This window comes from Notamacropus eugenii, chromosome 5 (genome assembly GCF_028372415.1).
Source record: "Notamacropus eugenii isolate mMacEug1 chromosome 5, mMacEug1.pri_v2, whole genome shotgun sequence".
Taxonomy (NCBI): Eukaryota; Metazoa; Chordata; class Mammalia; order Diprotodontia; family Macropodidae; genus Notamacropus; species Notamacropus eugenii.
The window spans coordinates 54,316,949-54,335,503 of NC_092876.1; the positions used below are offsets into that span (position 1 = coordinate 54,316,949).

Consider the following 18,555-nt stretch of genomic DNA (forward strand, 5'->3'; position numbering starts at 1 on the left):
GTTCTGGTGGAGTTGCAGTGGAATGGGACATGCCCGAGTGAATCGGGTTTATTAGGGAGGAGAACTGGGGGCAGAAGCCGGCTGCCAGATCTGGAGACACTCAACAGCTTTCCCAGATTGTCATTGGCAAACCTAACTTGGAAGTGTTTGGGGACGTGTTTTGCTGGGGAAAGATCTTTGTAGCTAGGGTGAGATGGCACATATTTATGAGCATGAAAAAGGCAGTTTGAGGCTTGACAGATATAATGATAATATAGGGTTGTTGTTTTTTTAAACTGGACCTGTGATGCCATAGTTATAGGGATCTCTTGGTGAGGAAATTCCCTCTACCAATGCAGACAGGTATGTGCTCTCCAACTTCCAGTCTAAAAGGTTGCTGGGGCCCTAAGAGGTTATTTGAGGCAGCTAGGTGCTGCAGTGACTAGACCACTGGCCCTAAAGTCAGGAGGACATGAGTTAAAATCTGGCCTCAGACTTTTATTAGCTGTATGACCCTGGATAAGTCACTGAACCCTGTTTGCTTTAATTTCCTTATCTGTAAAATGAGCTGGAAAAGGAAATGGCAAACCACTCTAGTATCTCTGCCAAGAAAACCCCAGATGGGGTCACAAACAGTCAGACGTAACTAAAATGACTCAACAACAGAAACTTATATGACTTGCTCAGGGTCACACAGGTGACAGAGTTGAGATTTGAACCCAAGTCATAGGCTCCTCCATTAGAACTGGAAGGGATCCCAGAGTTCAATCCATTATACAGATGAGGATACTGAGGACCCAAAGGTTACACAGTGTAAGTGGCAGAGCTGGGATTCGAACCCAGATCCTCATCTTCCCACTTCCTCCTTGATAATGAGGGTGAATCTGAGCACCAAGGAGAGCTGCCTGTCCAGGCATTCCCTGCTCCCATTCCCTTGGCACTTGCCCTAGCAGGGCAGCTGTTGCCATGGAAACCCCACACATAGCTCCAGACTGGAGGGGTTTCCTGGGGATATTGCTGGAATGCTTCAAAACCTTGTGCTTTATTTCTTAAGGTACGCCCTAATGCCGCCAGCCACCCCATCCCTGGGCTCCTTCAAGCTTCTGAAGCACAGTCTGTGCCAGGTTATCTCCCTTGGGGGTGGGAGGAGGAGGGCAAAGAGAGAACAGAAGGCATCTGGTGGTAGAAACTGCCCCCTCGAATGAGGGCAGCCCCATTTGGCAGTGGAGGAGGGGCCACTCTCATTTTCCCTGATGGAAAAATCACCCAGGTAACACAGTAATGACTTCTCTCCTGGCGCTCTATAGCCCTCGCTGTCATGGTGATGAGAGGAATGTGAGCCCTGGATTCCAGAGGCCTTCTCCCCGAAACAGGGGAGAGGGAACATTTATGGGCGTACCCATCAGCTCCTGGGGGAGGGAGGCGGGGGAGGTAGAAGTCGGGACGCTCTAGTTCACATTATTATCCGGAGGCCGTGGTCAGGTCACTTCATGTTCCTTATTGGGGAAATGAGGGGATTAAATCAGATCATCTCTGAGATCTTGGCAGGCTTGAAGTTCAATGAGAATCCACAAGGCACTGCCTCCTGCACATCTGTCTCCTTCCACCTTGGTGACTTTGGCCTCTGGGGCAGGTCATGTCTGCACTTTGGGGCAGGTGCTTTGCCCCATTCGGACCATTTAGTGTCTCCTTCCTTCCTTCTTTCCTTCTTTTCTCCTTCCTTCTTTCCTTCCTTTTCTCCTTCCTTCCTCCTTCTTTCCTTCCTCCTTCCTGCTTTCTTCCTTCTTCCCTTCCTTCTCCCCTCCTTTTGTCTGTTCCTTCTCTCTTCCCTTCTTCCATTCCTTCTCTCCCTCCTTCTCCTCTTTCCTTCCTTTCTTCTCTCCCTCCTTCCCTTTTTCCTTCCTCCTTCCTCCTTCCTTCCTTCTCTCCCTCCTCCCCTGCTTCCTCTTTCCCTCCTTTTCTCCCCTCCTTCCTTCCTCCCTTTCCTTCCCAACTCCCAGGACCAATGCTCTATCTACTCTACCCTACCACCTCCTTTACATGTAATTGGTTTTCCTCTTATTCTGATTTTGTTTGAGGGAATGGGTGGATGTGAGGATTGAGGGTCTGACTGTCCGCAGTGCTTGACACACAGTAAGACAGGGACAGGGCCTCTCCCTCTCATTTTGGTCATTTCTGAATAAGGAAACTTCCTCCCCAATACCACTCATCACCTTCTCTTCATCTGATATTTATCATTTTTCAGAGGACTGATCACACAGCCTGCACGTATCAATGGTTAGATCTGAACCTGTGTCTTCCCAGCTTTAAGGCCAGGTGTCTATTCGCCAGATAGATATTCTATTGGCACATAGTAGGTGCATGTCAATCATTAATAAGTGCTTGTTGATTGGTGAGTTGTAAGATCCCTTCAGAGGGCCAGCCTGCTCCCCCACCCTTAGAGAGTCCCCTCAGGATGAATCTTGCACTGCCTTCTTCTGACACGTTAGAGAAACTGTGTTTTAAGTGCTAGGAAATCCTTTGCCAGATGGCAGGTCTAGGAAGAGACAAAGAGGGTTTCAGTAGCATGAAAAAGCCATGTTTACTTGCCAAGAGGCTCCTCTCCAGGTAAGATGTTTCATATTTTTAATCAAGCTGGGTCCCCAACCGTGGGAACAGGAACAATTGGCAGCATCTCTGGCTGGGGTGCATTGACAGCTTCTCCTCCCTAGCTTTCAGAGTGCTCTGTGGTTTATTTCAATACAACTGTCTGGCCCCATAAAGTCGAGACAAGAGGCCCAAAGCCTCTCCTGGCAGGCTAGGCCGTGACCTCCTCCCACCTCAGAAATCAGTGCTGATTCAGGGAGGGCCAACGGAAACAAAGAAGGAAGGAGAAGGGGACAAGAAAAAGCCACCTCCCAAGTCAGTCTTCTGTTCATTCCCTGTTCTCTCTCTCTCTCAGCCATGAAGGCCGATAGAAAGCGTTTGAAGGCCGAAAAGACAGACCTCGTGAGCCAAATGCAACAGCTCTATGCCACCCTGGAGAGCCGAGAAGAGCAGCTTCGGGATTTCATCCGGAACTATGAGCAGCACAGAAAAGTAAGGCCAGCTGTCCTTCTGCCACTATCTTATGACCTGTGTGTGCCTAGGCATGCATGTATGTGGATGTGGGTGTGTGCTGGTACAGGTACACAAGATGTCACTCCGTGGTAGGAGAGCCATTGAGTCCATTTTACAGTTGAGGAAACTGAGGCAGACAGGTTATCAGGGGTGGGGAACCTGCGGCCTTGAGGCCACAGTTTGGATTCAGTCAAAGGGTTGCACTTAAGGTTCTAGAGGACCACATGTGCTAGGTTAGGGAACTTGTCCAGGATCACGTAACTAGAAAATACTTAAGATAGGATTTGAACTCCTATCTTATCCATTATCCTAAATAGATATGGAATGAGAAAATGATAGGTGATAGGGACCAGGGTCTAGCCATCCTATAGAAACTCCAGCAAACCATGTCCCATATTATTCATTCCTTAAGCTTTCAATTGACATATTGTTCTAGAGCCAAAGGGCCTTTATTCAAGTCCCATCTGTTGCTTTTGACCTGTGTGATCTTGGACAAGACACTGAGTCTTCCTAGAGTTCAGTTTTCTGATTTGTAAAATGAGCGATTGGTCTAGTGGCTTCTGGAGCTTCTGGCTTTCTCTGTGATCTCTGAGGTCTCTTCCAGATTTAAGTCTAGGATCTTATGATCTCAAGATGGGATGGATGGAGGATGGATGAATAGATGGGTGAATGAATGGATGAATAGATGGATGGATGGATGGATGGATGGATAGATGGGTGGATGTATGGGTAGATGGGTGAATGGATGGAAAGATGGTAAATTGATGGGTGAATGGATGGATGAATAGATGGGTAGATGAGGGATGGATGTATGGGTAGGTAGATAGATAGACTGATGGATAGATGGATGAGTTGGTAGATGGTTAGATAGATGCATATGCCTCATAAAGGAAGCACTATATGCAAAGTAGATGAGATAGCATGTATAAAGTGAAAGTCAGTCATAATTACGAATGGATAAGGATAGAATAGATCAGCCCAGGAAATCCCAGAACTCTCTCTGCCAATGCAGGTTCTTTGTAACATAGTCTTAGAGTAATACAGATTTAGAGCTGGGGCACTAAGAGGTTAAATGATTTGCCCAGGGTCACACAGCAAGTAAATGTCAAAAATAGGATGTGACTCCAGGTCTTCCTGGCTCCAAGGTAAATTCTACCCACTGTACCACACTTCTTCCCTATTACGGATGGATGAATAGATGTTAGAATAAATACCTAAATGAGTCATTTGTCCAGAATTTGGCTGAAGATTTGCTGCTTTAAATTTAAATACTTTATCAGTCAACAAACTTTTACTAAATTCTAAGGCATAGCACATTGTTTTAGGCACAAGTAGAGTGGGGAAGAAGTGAGAGAAATGCAAAGTTTAGATAGGGCAGTCCTTGCCTCCATGGCACGTACCTTCAAGTAGGAGGCTAAGACAAACATAGTAATTCTAATACACACCATTACCAGGTAAGTGAATCTGGGAGGCATAAAGTATGTTTGAGGTCATGATGAGGGCATCTCATTTCTAACCATGGGAACCAGGGAAGGCTTTTTGGAGAAGACAGCCATCTTGGTGAGATGTGGACATGATTGGGAATTCATCAGGTACAAAGGAGGGGGCACCCATTTCTCTGATGGTGCCCATTGCGCCACCTTGGGAATGAAACCTGGCTCAGCAACTGCATTCCCACTCCTCCATGTTGTTGTTTCTCTGCCCACGGGGCATCTCTTTCCTTTGTCCTCTTGGCTGACCATGGCCACCCCCTAGGGATGGACTGACCTAGCCAGTCCCTTCAAATCCCTCCATCCTGAGACAGTGATGCACATTCCCTGGGGAGTTGGGACCCCCAGATGCGGCCTTCTTTCAAGGTGCTGACACAGTTCAAGTTCATGCCTGTCCCCGAGGTCCTTGGCTACTACCCAAATGTCACCCTCCTGCCCTACTGTCCGTGGGAAATGGATACGCTTACCTCGGAGCTTGTTTTTCTGTTCTGTTAATGGCGAGCCAAGGGTACTGATGATAAGTGGACAGTTGTGAAATCAGAAGAGGGAATAAAATTAATTGGAAACCAGGAGAAGAGGCACTGAAGAGCTCTCACTCAGTCAAGGTAGAACAGTACATTTTAGAGGGACATTGAGGGCAGGGGCTTTTGGGGATTGAGAGTGCTGAGTGTGCTGCTGTGATGCTCTTCTTGACAGATATGCCCCCTCAGAACAGGAACTTCCCTGTACCCTCCACAACCTTTGGCCTACAATAGGAGTTCTCAGACAGGGAACCCCAGGATCTATGGGGTCATGAGAGTTCTCTGAACAACCCTTGTGGGAACCCCAGCACCTCTGATCTTTTCACCCAGTTGCCTCTTCCTTTGTTCTCCAGTTTGAAGACCTACCTCTTAGTTTCTTTTTCCAACCTTGAAGCCTTGATTGGGCCCAGTGTAGCTGTCCTGAAAGGGATGGAACATGGAAGAAACATGCTTACTAATCTCCTCTCTTAGGCATACCAGGCAGGTTTCTGGCAGAGATCATGGGAGCTGGGAGGGCCCTTAGAACACAGAATGTCAAGTCTGGGAGGGCCCTTAGAACATAGAATGTCAAGTCTGGGAGGGCCCTTAGAACATAGAATGTCAAGTCTGGGAGGGCCCTTAGAACATAAGAATGTCAGATCTGGGAGGGCCCTTAGAACATAGAATATCAAGTCTGGGAGGGCCCTTAGAACAGAAGAATGTCAGATCTGGGAGGGCCCTTAGAACATAGAATGTCAAGGGTGATCTTAGGGGTCATAGAGCCCTACTTTCTCATTTTACAAACAGGACAGCTCGGGCCCAGAGAGAGTGATTTGCCCAAGAGTCACACTTCCATTGATAAGAGAAACATGCTTACAAGGAGCTGAATCTGCAGATCTAGGGAAGAGATTTACTCATTTAAAACCAATCAAACTGTGAGCTAATTGGCCCATGGATTGCATTTGTGATAAGTCAAGCTGATGAGGATCACTCGAGAACTGCTTACCCCTGAGACACTGCCAGCCCAGCATCCCCTCCCTCACATCCCCTTCACACACACACCCCCCTCCCACCCCCCGACCCTCACGTAGATCAGAGCCAAGCAGGGTTAGGGCTAGAATTGTGCTGAGTCTAGGTCTTGGCTAAAGCTGTGTGCAAAAAGCCTTGCTGTGACTCTGTGGAGCTGTGAAGGGAGGAGCCATAGTAGACATGGAGGGAATAAGGCTGTCTCTGGGCCTGCCAGGATAGACCCCCACATTGCAACACTCCAACATACTGTGCTTAGAAAACTCCCTTGTGAATGAATGGCTGTGGTCTGGGCAGTGTTTCCAGAATGAAAATTGCCTGTGAAAGATGAGTCTTATAGATTTCATGGTTAGAAATCACCCACTCCTTCTCTGGCCCTTTTACACCATTGTCATCCAGGGGCAACCACAGTACACAGAACTCGGGACCTGGAGCAAGAGAGACCTGGATTCAGGTGGATACTTACTACCTGAATGACCCTTGGCACATCACTTCACCTCTGTTTGCCTTAGTTTCCTCATCTGTAAAATGGGGATAACAAAAGCCCCCATCTCCTAGAGTTGTTGTGAGGACCAAATGAGATGAAGTTTGTAAAGTGCTTAGCATTGTAGTGCCCATGTAGTAAGCATATATAAACGTTAGCTGCCATGGTCATCATCATTATCATTATGATTATTTATTATCATCTCATGCCCAGATGATGAGAAATTAGAAGTGTCTTGCTAGAAGGTTACAGATATGGGAGGGGGGCAGGTCCAAAGAAGGGGCAAGGCAGGAAGAAGAAATACCTCATCTGAGACAGAGATGGCAAAGGATCATAAGGTCTTAGATCTAGAGGTGGAAGGGACCTCAGGGGCCATTTCGGCCAGTCCCTTTCTTTTACAGATGGGGAAACGGAGGCCAAGCAAAGTTAAGTAACTTGCCTGTCCTCACTCAGGCATTTGGTGCCAGAGGCAGGATTTAAACACAGGCCCACTGACTCCAGAGCGAGGGCTTTCTGCTGTACCACACTGAAACAGACAGAAGGCTGGGTTAGGGAAACCGCTAGTCACTGAATCTCCATAAGGGCTCCCAGGGTGGCTTCCGTTCTCCCCTACTCTGATCCACTCTGCTGCTCTGGGCGGGGAGGGGTGATTATACAGCTGAAATTTCTGAACAGTAAGTAGCACAGTGCCTAGCACATAATAGGCACTTTATAAAATGTATGTTGTTTATTTTTGACTGAATAGAATGGAAACAAAAGACTTCAGAGTATAAGTTCTGGTGGGGGAGAGAAAGAGAGAGATGGAGGGAGAGAGGGAAAGAAAGCGGAGGAGGAAGAGGGAGAGGAAATGAGGAGGAAACAGAGACTGAGAGATAAAAACAAAGAGAGGGAAAGAGAAGAGACCAGAGGGAGGGAGAGACAGAGACAGAGAAATGGGAGGGAGGGAGAGAAAGAAAGAGAGACAGAGAGAGATTGAATATTTGGGGGTAAGGAAATCATCTTTTCATCTAAAAACATTTCTTACTTAGCTACCATGTATACTGTTCAATATGAATCATCAGTGCTATTTCAAGTTCTGATCCTTATAATACGTGACCTCCCCACCTCTGTGGATGATAGCTACCCTAGCTGTGACCAAAGAAACCAGCATCCAACTTCCATTTCAGCTGCTTCCCAAATTGGCCAAAATAATGCTATCAGAAATGAGTGAATGAATAAGGCATCTCCTCACACAATCATAGGTTTAAAGTTGGAAGGAATCTTAGGGTTCTCCAGTCCAGCCTAATTTCTTTCCCGCTCCTGAAGTCACAGGCAGGGGGACTGGTACCGATCAGATGGAAAAGCAGAAGTTTCTTTCCTGGAATAGAAAGTTCCAGATATTATCAGTCAGTCTACAAGCATTTATTAAACCCCTACTGTATGCCAGGCACTGTGCTAGATGCTAAGGATGCAAGGAAAGACAAAAGATAGTTCTCGGTGCTCCCAAGGAACTCAGAGGGAGACAGCAATCAACAGTGAAGGCAGCAGATGGTGGGAGTAATCCAAGGCTGAGGCTTGGGGGTGGACAGAGAACCGAAGGAAGGGACAAGGGGGGGGAAAGGAAGACATAACAGCAGAAGAAGAGGAGCTAGGTCAGAGGTAGAAACCTATTGGACAGAGAAAACCTAGAAGACCAAAAAAGTCTATGATTACTAGATGACCAGATTTGGAAACTGAGGCACAGAAAGGTGGATTAATTTAGCTGGGTTCATATAGGTAGTAAATTGTTGAGCCCCTCCACACTGAGAATGCTCCTTCCTTGCTCCAAACACACACCAACACACATTACTCTCTGCCCCTGATTATACCCCACAATGAGAAAGAACTGGCAGGGGCAGTTCGGTGGTACAGTGAATAGAGCACCAACCCTGGAGTCAGGAGGAACTGAGTTCAAATACAGCCTCAGACCCTTACTAACCGAGTGACCCTGGGCAGGTCACTTAACCTTGATTTTGCAAGGAAGGAAGGGAGGGAGGAAGGACCTAGTTTCTTTTTACTACAAAACCGTGGTTTCTCCTGCTGTTACCCAAGGACCAAAGGGCCAGCTCTCTTTATCAATAGACAAGAGCCATGTACCAGCTCATGGCTTCTTAACGTAGGAAAATCTGAGTCTCTGATTGATTTTTACAGAGTGAGACTGTAGTGGTGGATGAGGCTGTGGAAAGTGAGCTGACTGCCTTTCTCTCTAGCAGGGATTCTTAAGCAGAGATCCACATAAATAAATTTCAGGGTATTAATAAATTTAGATTGAAAATGTATACATATATATGTTACTAACCTACAACTGAAATTTAACGTTTCTTTCAATTATTTTTAAATAGTTTATTATTTTTATTTGTTAAGGAACATGTACTTTCTTTCCCCAATTTTTTGGCATTTTTATTTAGAGTTTTGAGTTCCAAATTCTATCCCTCTTTCCGATCCCTGAGACAGTAAGCCATCAAATATAGGTTATACATGTCCAATTATATAAAACTTTTCTATATTAGTCATTTTGTATAAGAAGACTGAAATAAAAAGAAAGAAAGAGTGAAAAATAGCATGCTTCAGTTTGTTTTCTGTCACTATCAGTTCTTTCTCTGGAGGCGGATAGTATGCGTCATCATTCATCCTTTGGGATTGTCTTGGATCATTGTATCACTGAGAATAACTAAGTCGTTCACAGTTCTTCACTGAACAGCATTGCTCTATGTACAGTGTTCTGTTTCTGTTTGTTTCATTATACATCAGTTCATGTAAGTTTTTCCGGGGGTTTCTGAAATTATCTAGCTTGTCATTTCTTCAGTCATTTCTGCTGTCTTCAGATAGCACAATAATACTCTATTACAATCATACCACTGCTTGTTTAATCATTCCCCCAATGAATGGACATCCCTTCAATTTCCAATTCTTATCCATCACAAAAAGAGCTTCTAAATATTTTTGTACAAACAGATCCTTTTCCATTTTTTTAGATGTCTTTGGGATACAGATGTAGCAATGGTATTGCTGAATCAAAGGGTATACACAGTTTTATAGCCCTTTGACATATACTTTTAAAATTAATTTGACCTTCCTACTACCCACCTCCTCCAATTGAGCAGTTTTTAAAAAGAAAAAGAACTCAGCACATCGCTACATAGTTGAACAAAACAGATTGTCACAAAGTTACCATGTCTAAAAATATATACATCATCCTCTGCATTTCAAGTTCATCCCCCCTCTGTCAGGAGGTGAACGGCATTGTTACATCTTCACTCATTTGGTCTCATCTTATCATTAAAGTCTTTCAAAATTGTTCCTAGTATCCTGGTCCTGCTCACTTCACCCTGCATCTGTTGATAAAAGTCTCCCTAATCTCCCCTGAAATTTTCCACTTAATCATTTCGTAGGGTATAATAATATTCTGTTACATTCACATGCCACAATTTGTTTAGCTGTTCCCCAATAGGACAACCCCTAAACTTCAAATTTTCATCCACAGAAAAGCTTTGTTTAGTTATTTTAAAACCTTATTCTAATAAAAGCTTAAGAACCCCAGATTTAAGCTAACTCTGTCTGTTTGTCTGTCTCTCTGTCTCTCACTCTCTCATACACACATACACACCCACATACATACATATACACACACATACATAGACGCACACTTTTTTCCCCCTTCCCACTATGATGTGTTGGACTAAGCTTCTGACTGAAAGGTTAATGGGGGGGAAAGTGACTAGAGGAGGCAGCCCTAGAGGCCCCAGATTTAGTTGAACTGGAGGCTCCCCTTTATCCCAAGGGGGTCATAGCCATCCAGAAATACCTTTGAACCAGCAGAGTGAAAACTCAGCTTGGAATTTGTTTGCTTTATCTAGGGCAAGGGGGAAGGTCATTCAACTGTGGGATTGACTCTTCTTTCTCCCCATGAGAAAGCAATACACATGCTTAGCAGACGGAAGAGAGAAAAAAACAGCCAAGAGAGGAAAGCATGTATATGTGGCTTAATGTGCATGTGGGGGAACAGAAGAACCTCACTGTCCACTCAGTTGATCAGTGATTAAAATTCAGAGGGTCGTGGATGTAGAACCGAAAGGGATCTTTAAAACCATTGAGTCCAACCCTCTTACTTTGATGGATGAGGAAACTGAGACCTAGAAAGATTATTGATTTAGGATTATAAGATCATAGCTTTAGAGATGGAAAGGACTTTAGAAACTATCAAATCTAATCCCCTCATTTTATAGATAAGGAAACTGAGGCAACAGAGAACTTGAGTGACTTTCCCAGTGTCACAAAGATAGTAAATTCCCAAGGTGAGATCTGAACGCAGATCCTGACTCCAAATTCTGTCCACACCCTCTCCATAATGCCATCTTGCCTCCCTTTTGGAAGTTCGGATCCTATTTCCCCTTGCCCTCAGACACTGACTGCTACCCTTTCTGTCTGTTCCCCTTTACTACAGGGAGGGCATCAAATGTCATAGTAACAAATTATGAGAATATAACTTATATCCTCAGTGACTAGTGACTACCACAGTGCCCAGCACATACTTAGTAGGTAGGCACTTAGAAAGTGTTTACTGGAGAAACGTGCTACCCAGGAATAAGGAGGGGACAGTTCTCAGGCCCCAGCTACAGAATAGTGTTCCTCTCTGGACACTTGGATATGGAGAAGATTTGACTGAGCCCAGAGGAGATGTTCTTGAGCTCCCTAATGCCTGTGATTGCTTTCTTTCCACAGGAGAGTGAGGATGCAGTCAAAGTCCTGGCGAAAGAGAAGGACCTTTTGGAGCGAGAGAAGTGGGAGCTGCGCCGGCAAGCCAAAGAAGCTACGGACCATGCCACATCCCTGCGCTCACAACTGGACCTGAAGGACAACAGAATGAAGGAGCTTGAGGCTGAGCTGGCAATGGTGAGATACTCTGGCCTTGCCCCCTGCTCTGCTCCAGCCAATGGGGAGAGGGAATAAAGAGTGTAGGGTCTGGCCCATCCCTTGCTGTACTCCAGCCAGTGAGGAGAGGGGATAAAGAGTTGCAGTAGTAGTAGTAGTAGTAGTAGTAGTAGTAGTAGTAGTAGTAGTAGTAGTAGTAGTAGTAGTAGTAGTAGTAGTAGTAGTAGTAGTAGTAGTAGTAGTAGTAGTAGTAAGCAGTAGTAGTAGAAAGTGGAATTGTGCTAAGCACTTTACAAATATCTCATTTTTATCTCACTTTGGGAGTGAGGTGCTGTTATTATTCCCATTTTACAGTTAAGGAAACTGAGGCAAACAGAGGTTAAGTAGGATATGTCCCTCCCCTGACTCTACTCCAGCCAGTGGGGAGAGATAATTCAGAGTGTAACAATAAAAATAATAATAATTGTGTAGGGTCTTAACATCTTCTTGGTCACTGACGTGAACACACTAAACGGAAGGCTGGATTTGGAGTCAGAGAACCCAGTTCAAATCCCAGCTCTGCTATTTACTACCTTTGTGACCTTGGGTGACAGCCTCTCTGAGCCTCAGCTGCCTCATCTGTAAAAGTGTGGTGTTGGATTCGATGACCTCTTCCATCCCTAAATCAGTAATCTTAAGACAGTGACATAAATTTCACCCAAAAAGGTTTGTCAATTCAGTCCAGTTCATGAAGTATTGATTAAACACCTACTGTATGCCAGGCATTATTTTAGGTAGGAGGTGTATAAAGACAAAACTAAAGCTCCTCAAGGAGTTTCTATTTGGGATGGGAGGGTAGGATATGGCATAAGTGAATACAGAGTTTTTGTTCAGTCATGTCTGACTCTTTGTCAGACTCCATACTGTCTATGGAGTTTTCTTGGCAAAGATAGTGAAGTGGTTTGCCATTTCCTTCTCCAGATCATTTTTACAGATGACGAAACTGAGGCAAACAGGGTCAAGTGACTTGCCCGGGGTTGCACAGCTAAGGAGTGTCTGAGGTCAGATTTGAATTCAGGTCTTCCTGACTCCTGGCCCGGCTTTTTTTGCCTCTGACTGCAAACTCCGTATAAACTAATTTCAGCAAAGAATGACCAGTAACAACTGGGAAGAATCTGGGAAAATGTCCCATAGGAGACAGTAGCTGGGCCAAGCCTTGGAGGAAGCCAAGGATTCTAAGAGTCATAGCAGGAAAAGGGGGAAGTTTGGGCCAACATGGGAACCTCCTCCCCCTGATACAGGTCACAGCCTGCTGTGACCCATTTTGAAGTCCATCGGAGTTGCTTAAATAGAGCTTACATGCTATAACCAGGATGACCCAGCTAGGGAGTGCCGGGGATGGGATTTGAACTGAGATCTTTCCCAGCCCAGGTCTCTACCCAGAATGACCTACCACTTCTCAAGACACGTCATTGCAGAAAGAAACCATCCTGAGGAACTAGAAATCTGCCAGTGCTGTTGGAGGGGCCCAGTGGTTCAAACCCTGAGCCCTGGACCCACTGTGGTCACTACCACCCTGTCAGGTGGTAGAGGACTGAAGTGAGGTCCCTTCTGTTCTGTATGTGACAATGGGTAGAGCATTGAGAATTTTAGGGAGTCAGCAAACCTGGACTGAAGTCTTAGGTTTTGCTACAACCTGTTTTCCCATTTTAGTTTACTTCCCCTCTCTGGGCCTTAGTTTTCTCCTCTGTAAAATGGGGATAAATAATGGCAGTCACCTCACAGAGCCGTTAGGAGGATCAGATGAGGAACATAATAGGTACTTAATCCATGCTGTAGAGAGCTGGGTGGTGGTGTGGGTATAGAGCTGGGTCTGCAGTCAGGGAGATCTGAGTTCACATCCAGCCTCAGACACTTACAGGTGTTTGCCTTGTTTTCCTCACCACTAACTTGGGGATGATGACAACACCTTTCCCCCAGGGTTGTTGTGAAGACCGAATAAGATGATAACGGTAAAGTCCTTAGCCTAGCGCTCATCATGTATTAGGCATTATAGAAATGACTTTGCTTTCCTAAAATGAATAAGGTTGGACTGGCTCATTTCTGAGGGTGCATTCCCCAGAACTCAGAGAGCATCGTGTGGTGGCCAGAGCTGGGACCTTGGAAACAGGAAGACCTGGGTCCAAATCTTGTCTGAAATGCTTACTAGCCTGTGTGCCCCTGGGCTTGTGACTCTGCCTCATCTGTAAAATGAAGGGAATACTATTAGGTGACCAGCTTTAAATGGATAATCCCTTACAGTGCAAAGCAATTAAGCATTTAAGAGCCTACTACGTGCTATGCACCACTGCCATTTACAAAGGAAATGGGTAGGTATGCAATTCTTGTTCAGTTGTGATTCTGTTGGGGGGTTTCTCAGCAAAGGTACTAGAGTGGTTTGCTATTTTCTTCTCCAGCTTTCTCATTCTAGATGAGGAAACTGAGGCAAACAGGTTGAAGTGACTTGGCCACGGTTACACAACCAGTAAGTGTCTGAGGCCAGATTTGAACTTGGGTCTTCCTGACTCCTAACACACTCTGTCCATGTACTGTGTCACCGAGCTGCCCCTTCACCACCGTATCAAGATGGAAGCAAAAGGAAGGGAAGAAAACCTGCACCTACCTAAAACATATCAAATTTTAGGATTAAAACGTGTGTGTGTGTGTGTGTGTGTGTGTACATATATAATTTAATTTTATATAGTTTTCTATATTATGTATAAATCAAATGTATAAAATGATATGTAATTCTCAAATAACTATATAAAATAACAAAATTATAAAAATGTATAATCATGTATAAATAAATTAGCTGTATATAAATTAAAGATAATTTGGGAAGGCAGAGGCACCAGCGTCTGGGGCAGGATGGAGGGAGCACTGAGCAAGGCCTCATGCAGAGGGTAGTGCTTGAGTTGAAACCAGAGATTCTAAAAGGTGGAAGGGAAAAGGGAATACATGGCAGGAGGGGGCATAGCCCATGTAAAAGTGTGGAGATGGGGGATGTCCTGTCACATGTGAAGAGCCTAAGAGGACATCCCTGGATGATGGTGGTCATCCAGACTTTTACTGGAAGACCTCCAGCACTAGAGAACCTACTGCCCCTGGCAGCCCATCGTTCCAAGTGGGGGCCACTCTGGTGGGAATGTTTCCATTGTGACTAAAAACAAATCTCCCTCCCTAAAACTTCTACCTGTTGCTCCTAGTTTTGGTCCCTCAGGCCAAGAAGAACAAGGCTTATCCAGTCCCTCTTCCACACAATTGACCTTTCAGGGCTTAATGTGTCCTGTAGGTTTCCCTCTGTTCTGCAATGTGAGATGCTCTCTGAGGTTGGAAAGGTCCCTTCCACAGGCTGGGCTTTGTTGCCCAAGACTGACACCTAGTGGACAGGTTTCTCTTATCCCTCTCTGAGATTGGGGAAGACATTCTAAGCAAGATTTAGAGAAATTATCTTTACCTTTCTGCTTGTTTTACAAATAAAGAATCTGAGGCCTAGAAAAATGAAGTGACTTGTCCAGGGCTACACGGATTTAAGTCCAAGGCTTCTGTCCTACCAGTTCTCTCTCTACCACTCAATTGTACTACATCGTTCTTATAGGGAGCTAGGTAGTACAATGGATAGAGCACCAGACCTGGAGTCAGGATAGACCCAGGTTCTAATCCTGCCTCGGACACTTACTAGCTGTGTGACCCTAGGCTTAACCCAGTTTGCCTCAGTTTCCTCATCTGTAACACCATGGATAATAAAAGCATCTACTTTCCAGGATTGTTGTAAGGATCAATATTTTTAAAGCACTTAGCTCAGTGTTTGGCACTTAAAAATATGCTAATATAGGAAATATGCCTAAAAATTGACCTTAAAATCAAATCTTTATAAAGACTCCTAAAATTATAAAGACTCTTAGAAGTGGTATTAAGGTTCTTCCAAAGTACCATTACACTTGGGAAAATTGAGGCCCAGAGAGGGCCTCAGACTTGAACCCAGCTTTCCCAGAGAGGGCCAAACAAAACTTGAACCCAGCTTTCCTAACTCACTAGCCTAAGACTCTTACAGAGGACTCATGGGATTTTAGGAAGGAATTAGGGAGTCTTTTATGTTAAACACATTCTATGTGCCAGACTCTACTGTATGCTTTTCAAATATCATTTGATAAGTTTCTAGGGTCTTACCCAGCTTGAAAATTACCTAGTTCACCTCCCTCATTTTACAAAGGAGGAAACTGAGGCCCTGAGAAGGGAATCAGCCTTGCCACAGTCAGAGAGCAAGTTACTGTCAGACCCAGGACTTGAACTCAGGTCTCCTGACTCTCAGGCTAGAGTTCTTTCCCCTACTTCACAATGACTAGATGTGATTTCCCTAAGCTAAACCAATTCTTTCCTGAGTCCCAGCTCTTGACTTGTCTTTACAGAATGGGGATGGGATAAAACCATATCCAGGCCAGATCTGGGGTCTCACCTATAAGAGAAAACCTGATTCTCAGCCATGTCCGAAGGTAAAACTAGCTACCTGTTCTTCTGGTCTGTAAATCTCCAGTTCTCTGCTGGATTGGGGCCAGGCCTTACGTCTGGTTAATTAGTACCTATGTCCCCTCGATCAGGGGCAGAAAGGGGGAGGAAGGTGTGGGTGCAGTTGAGAGGTCAGGAGACACCAGTGTTGGTTAATAATTAGTGATTACAGTGTTCCAAAGCCAGAAATTTTTTTAAAATTTATTTATTTATTTTTAGTTTTCAACAGTCATTTCCACAAGATTTTGAGTTCTAAATTTTCTCCCTATCTCTTTCCTCTGACCACCCCAGGATAGTGTACATTCTGATTACCCCTTCCCCCAATCTGCCCTCCTTTTCATCACACCCCTCCCTTCCCTTATCCCTATCTTCTCTCTTTTCTTATAGGGCAAGATAGACTTCTATACCCCATTGCCTGTATATCTTATTTCCCTGTTGCATGTAAAAACCATTTTTAACATTTGTTTTTAAAACTCTGAGTTCCAACTTATCTCTTGTCCTCCCTCCCCACCCATCCCCACTGAGAAGGCAAGCAATTCAATATAGGTTATATATGTGTAGTTATGCAAAACACTTCCATAACAGTCATGTTGTGAAAGACTAAATATCCTGTCCTATCCTGCCCCTTATTTATTCTGTTCTCTCTTTTGATCCTATCCCTCCTCAAAAGTGTTTACTTTTAATTACCCCCTTCTCCCATTTGCCTTCCCTTCTATCATCCCCTATCATCCCTTGCTTATCCCCTTCCCTGCTACTTTCCTGTAGTGTAAGATAGATTTTCATACCAAATTGAGTGAGCATGTTATTCCCTCCTTAAGCCAAATGTGATGAGAGTAAGGTTCACTTTTTCCCTCTCACTTCCTCCCTGTCCCCTTCCATTGAAAAAGCTTCTTTTTGTCTCTTTTATATGAGCAGAAGCCAGAATTCTGAAGGCAGAGAGAACTGCTTCCTAAACCTAGGACTTGTGCTGACTTAAATGTCATAGACAACTGCCTGTCTTTCATACAGTCCACAGAATATCAGATATATGGAAGATTTGGTCTAGACTGGTATTCTGAGAATGGTATTCTAAGAAAACCTTGTTTTCCCCTTTCTGTTGGTAGGTAAACTGTAGTCAGCAGGTTAAGTAAGGATAAAAGCAGGGAAAGACCACTGGATTTAGAGATAGATGACGTGCTCTGGGATCCCTGATTTGCCACTTTCTCATACTTGTGTGACCATAGGCATCAGCAGCCATGAGTATTTACTACTGAGATACATAGGTAGTGTTGCATAATGGGTAGAGAATAGACCTAAAGAAATTCCTTCAACTTCTGAGAACCTCAGTTTCCTCAGCTATAAAATGAGAGAGTTGAACTAAATGACTTTTAAGGTCTCTTTAAGCATGAAATTAATTATCTTATTTCTTTCCCAAATCTGAAAGACCTGGGTTCAAATCCCACCGCTGTCACTTAATCACTCAGTTCCCTGGGCAACTTTTCAAGACTGTAAGTTATGGTGGAAGTGGCAGTCTGCACAGGTGGAAGGGCATTCCTCACTGGGATTTCCCTCTGCTAATGAAATCACAGGTTTGGTTCCCCTCCCCCCAAATGTACTGGGCATTGAGATGACGTTGGGGACACAAGGACAAAAGTGAACATGGTCCCTGCCCTCAAGGATCTTACATTCCACTGGGGAGAGAGAGAGCAGAGTGCAGAAAGTAGATGGGTACACAGATATGAAAAAAATAAATACGTACAAGCTACATACAAACAGGAATAATCTGGTGTAATGAAGAGGGAACCAGTCTGGGAATCAGAGAGATGAGTTCAAGCCCTGCCTCAGACACACACTGACTATGAGACCTGGGCCGGTCCCTGAACCTCTGTTTGCTTCACTTTCCTTATCTGTAAAATGGGCATAATAATAGCACCTACCTCACAGGGTTGTGGTGAGGATCAAATGAGATAATATTTACAAAAAAAAAATGAGATAATATTTTAAAAAAACAGTGCAGAGCCTGGCACATAGAAATGCTTATTCCTTCCCTGCACCCTTTCCTTTCCCTGCTTCCATCCCTAACCTTGCACTACCTCCAGACAACTCCCAAGACTCAAAGTCACAGAACAGTTTCAATCCCACTGACCTGCTCTGGGCCTCAGTTTCTTCCCCTGTGAAATAAATGGTTTAGACTAGGTGCTCTCCAAGGTCCCTCTCAGCTTTAAATCCAGATCTTACGATAGGTATAAGAGGCAGTATTTGAACCCAAGTCTTCCTAGCTCCCAAGCGAAGGACTGAGACTAGATGGTCTCTAATGTCCCTTTTACCTCAAATTCCTATGAACTTCTCAGTCTGCACATCCCACTGGTGCTCCCAGAATTCTCCTTTCTTGCTGCTAGGTGGTCTGTCTGGGCGACCTCTCTCACCATTGATTAGCTGACTTCCTGCAGTTTGGCAACTCCAAGGAGCCCGGGCCACCTAAGTCGGAGCCCTAGGCATTTGTTTCCAGCTATGTCTCCCACAAAACAAGAGGTTAAATGCCAGGATCCCTGACAGATTGAGTTACAGTATTTCTGTCCCAGTT

General features: G+C 44.7%; 1 protein-coding gene across 2 annotated transcripts in view; it reads left to right on the forward strand.

Annotated features, from left to right (window-relative positions):
• The window catches only part of KAZN (kazrin, periplakin interacting protein), a 1,379,110-nt gene that overhangs the window by 1,275,577 nt on the left and 84,978 nt on the right, over positions 1-18,555 (forward strand). For both annotated transcript variants that reach the window (XM_072608938.1, XM_072608937.1), the window contains 2 exons: positions 2,921-3,057; positions 11,319-11,489. In XM_072608938.1, coding sequence (XP_072465039.1) covers positions 2,921-3,057; positions 11,319-11,489 — 308 coding nt within the window. The remainder of the gene's footprint in view (positions 1-2,920; positions 3,058-11,318; positions 11,490-18,555) is intronic.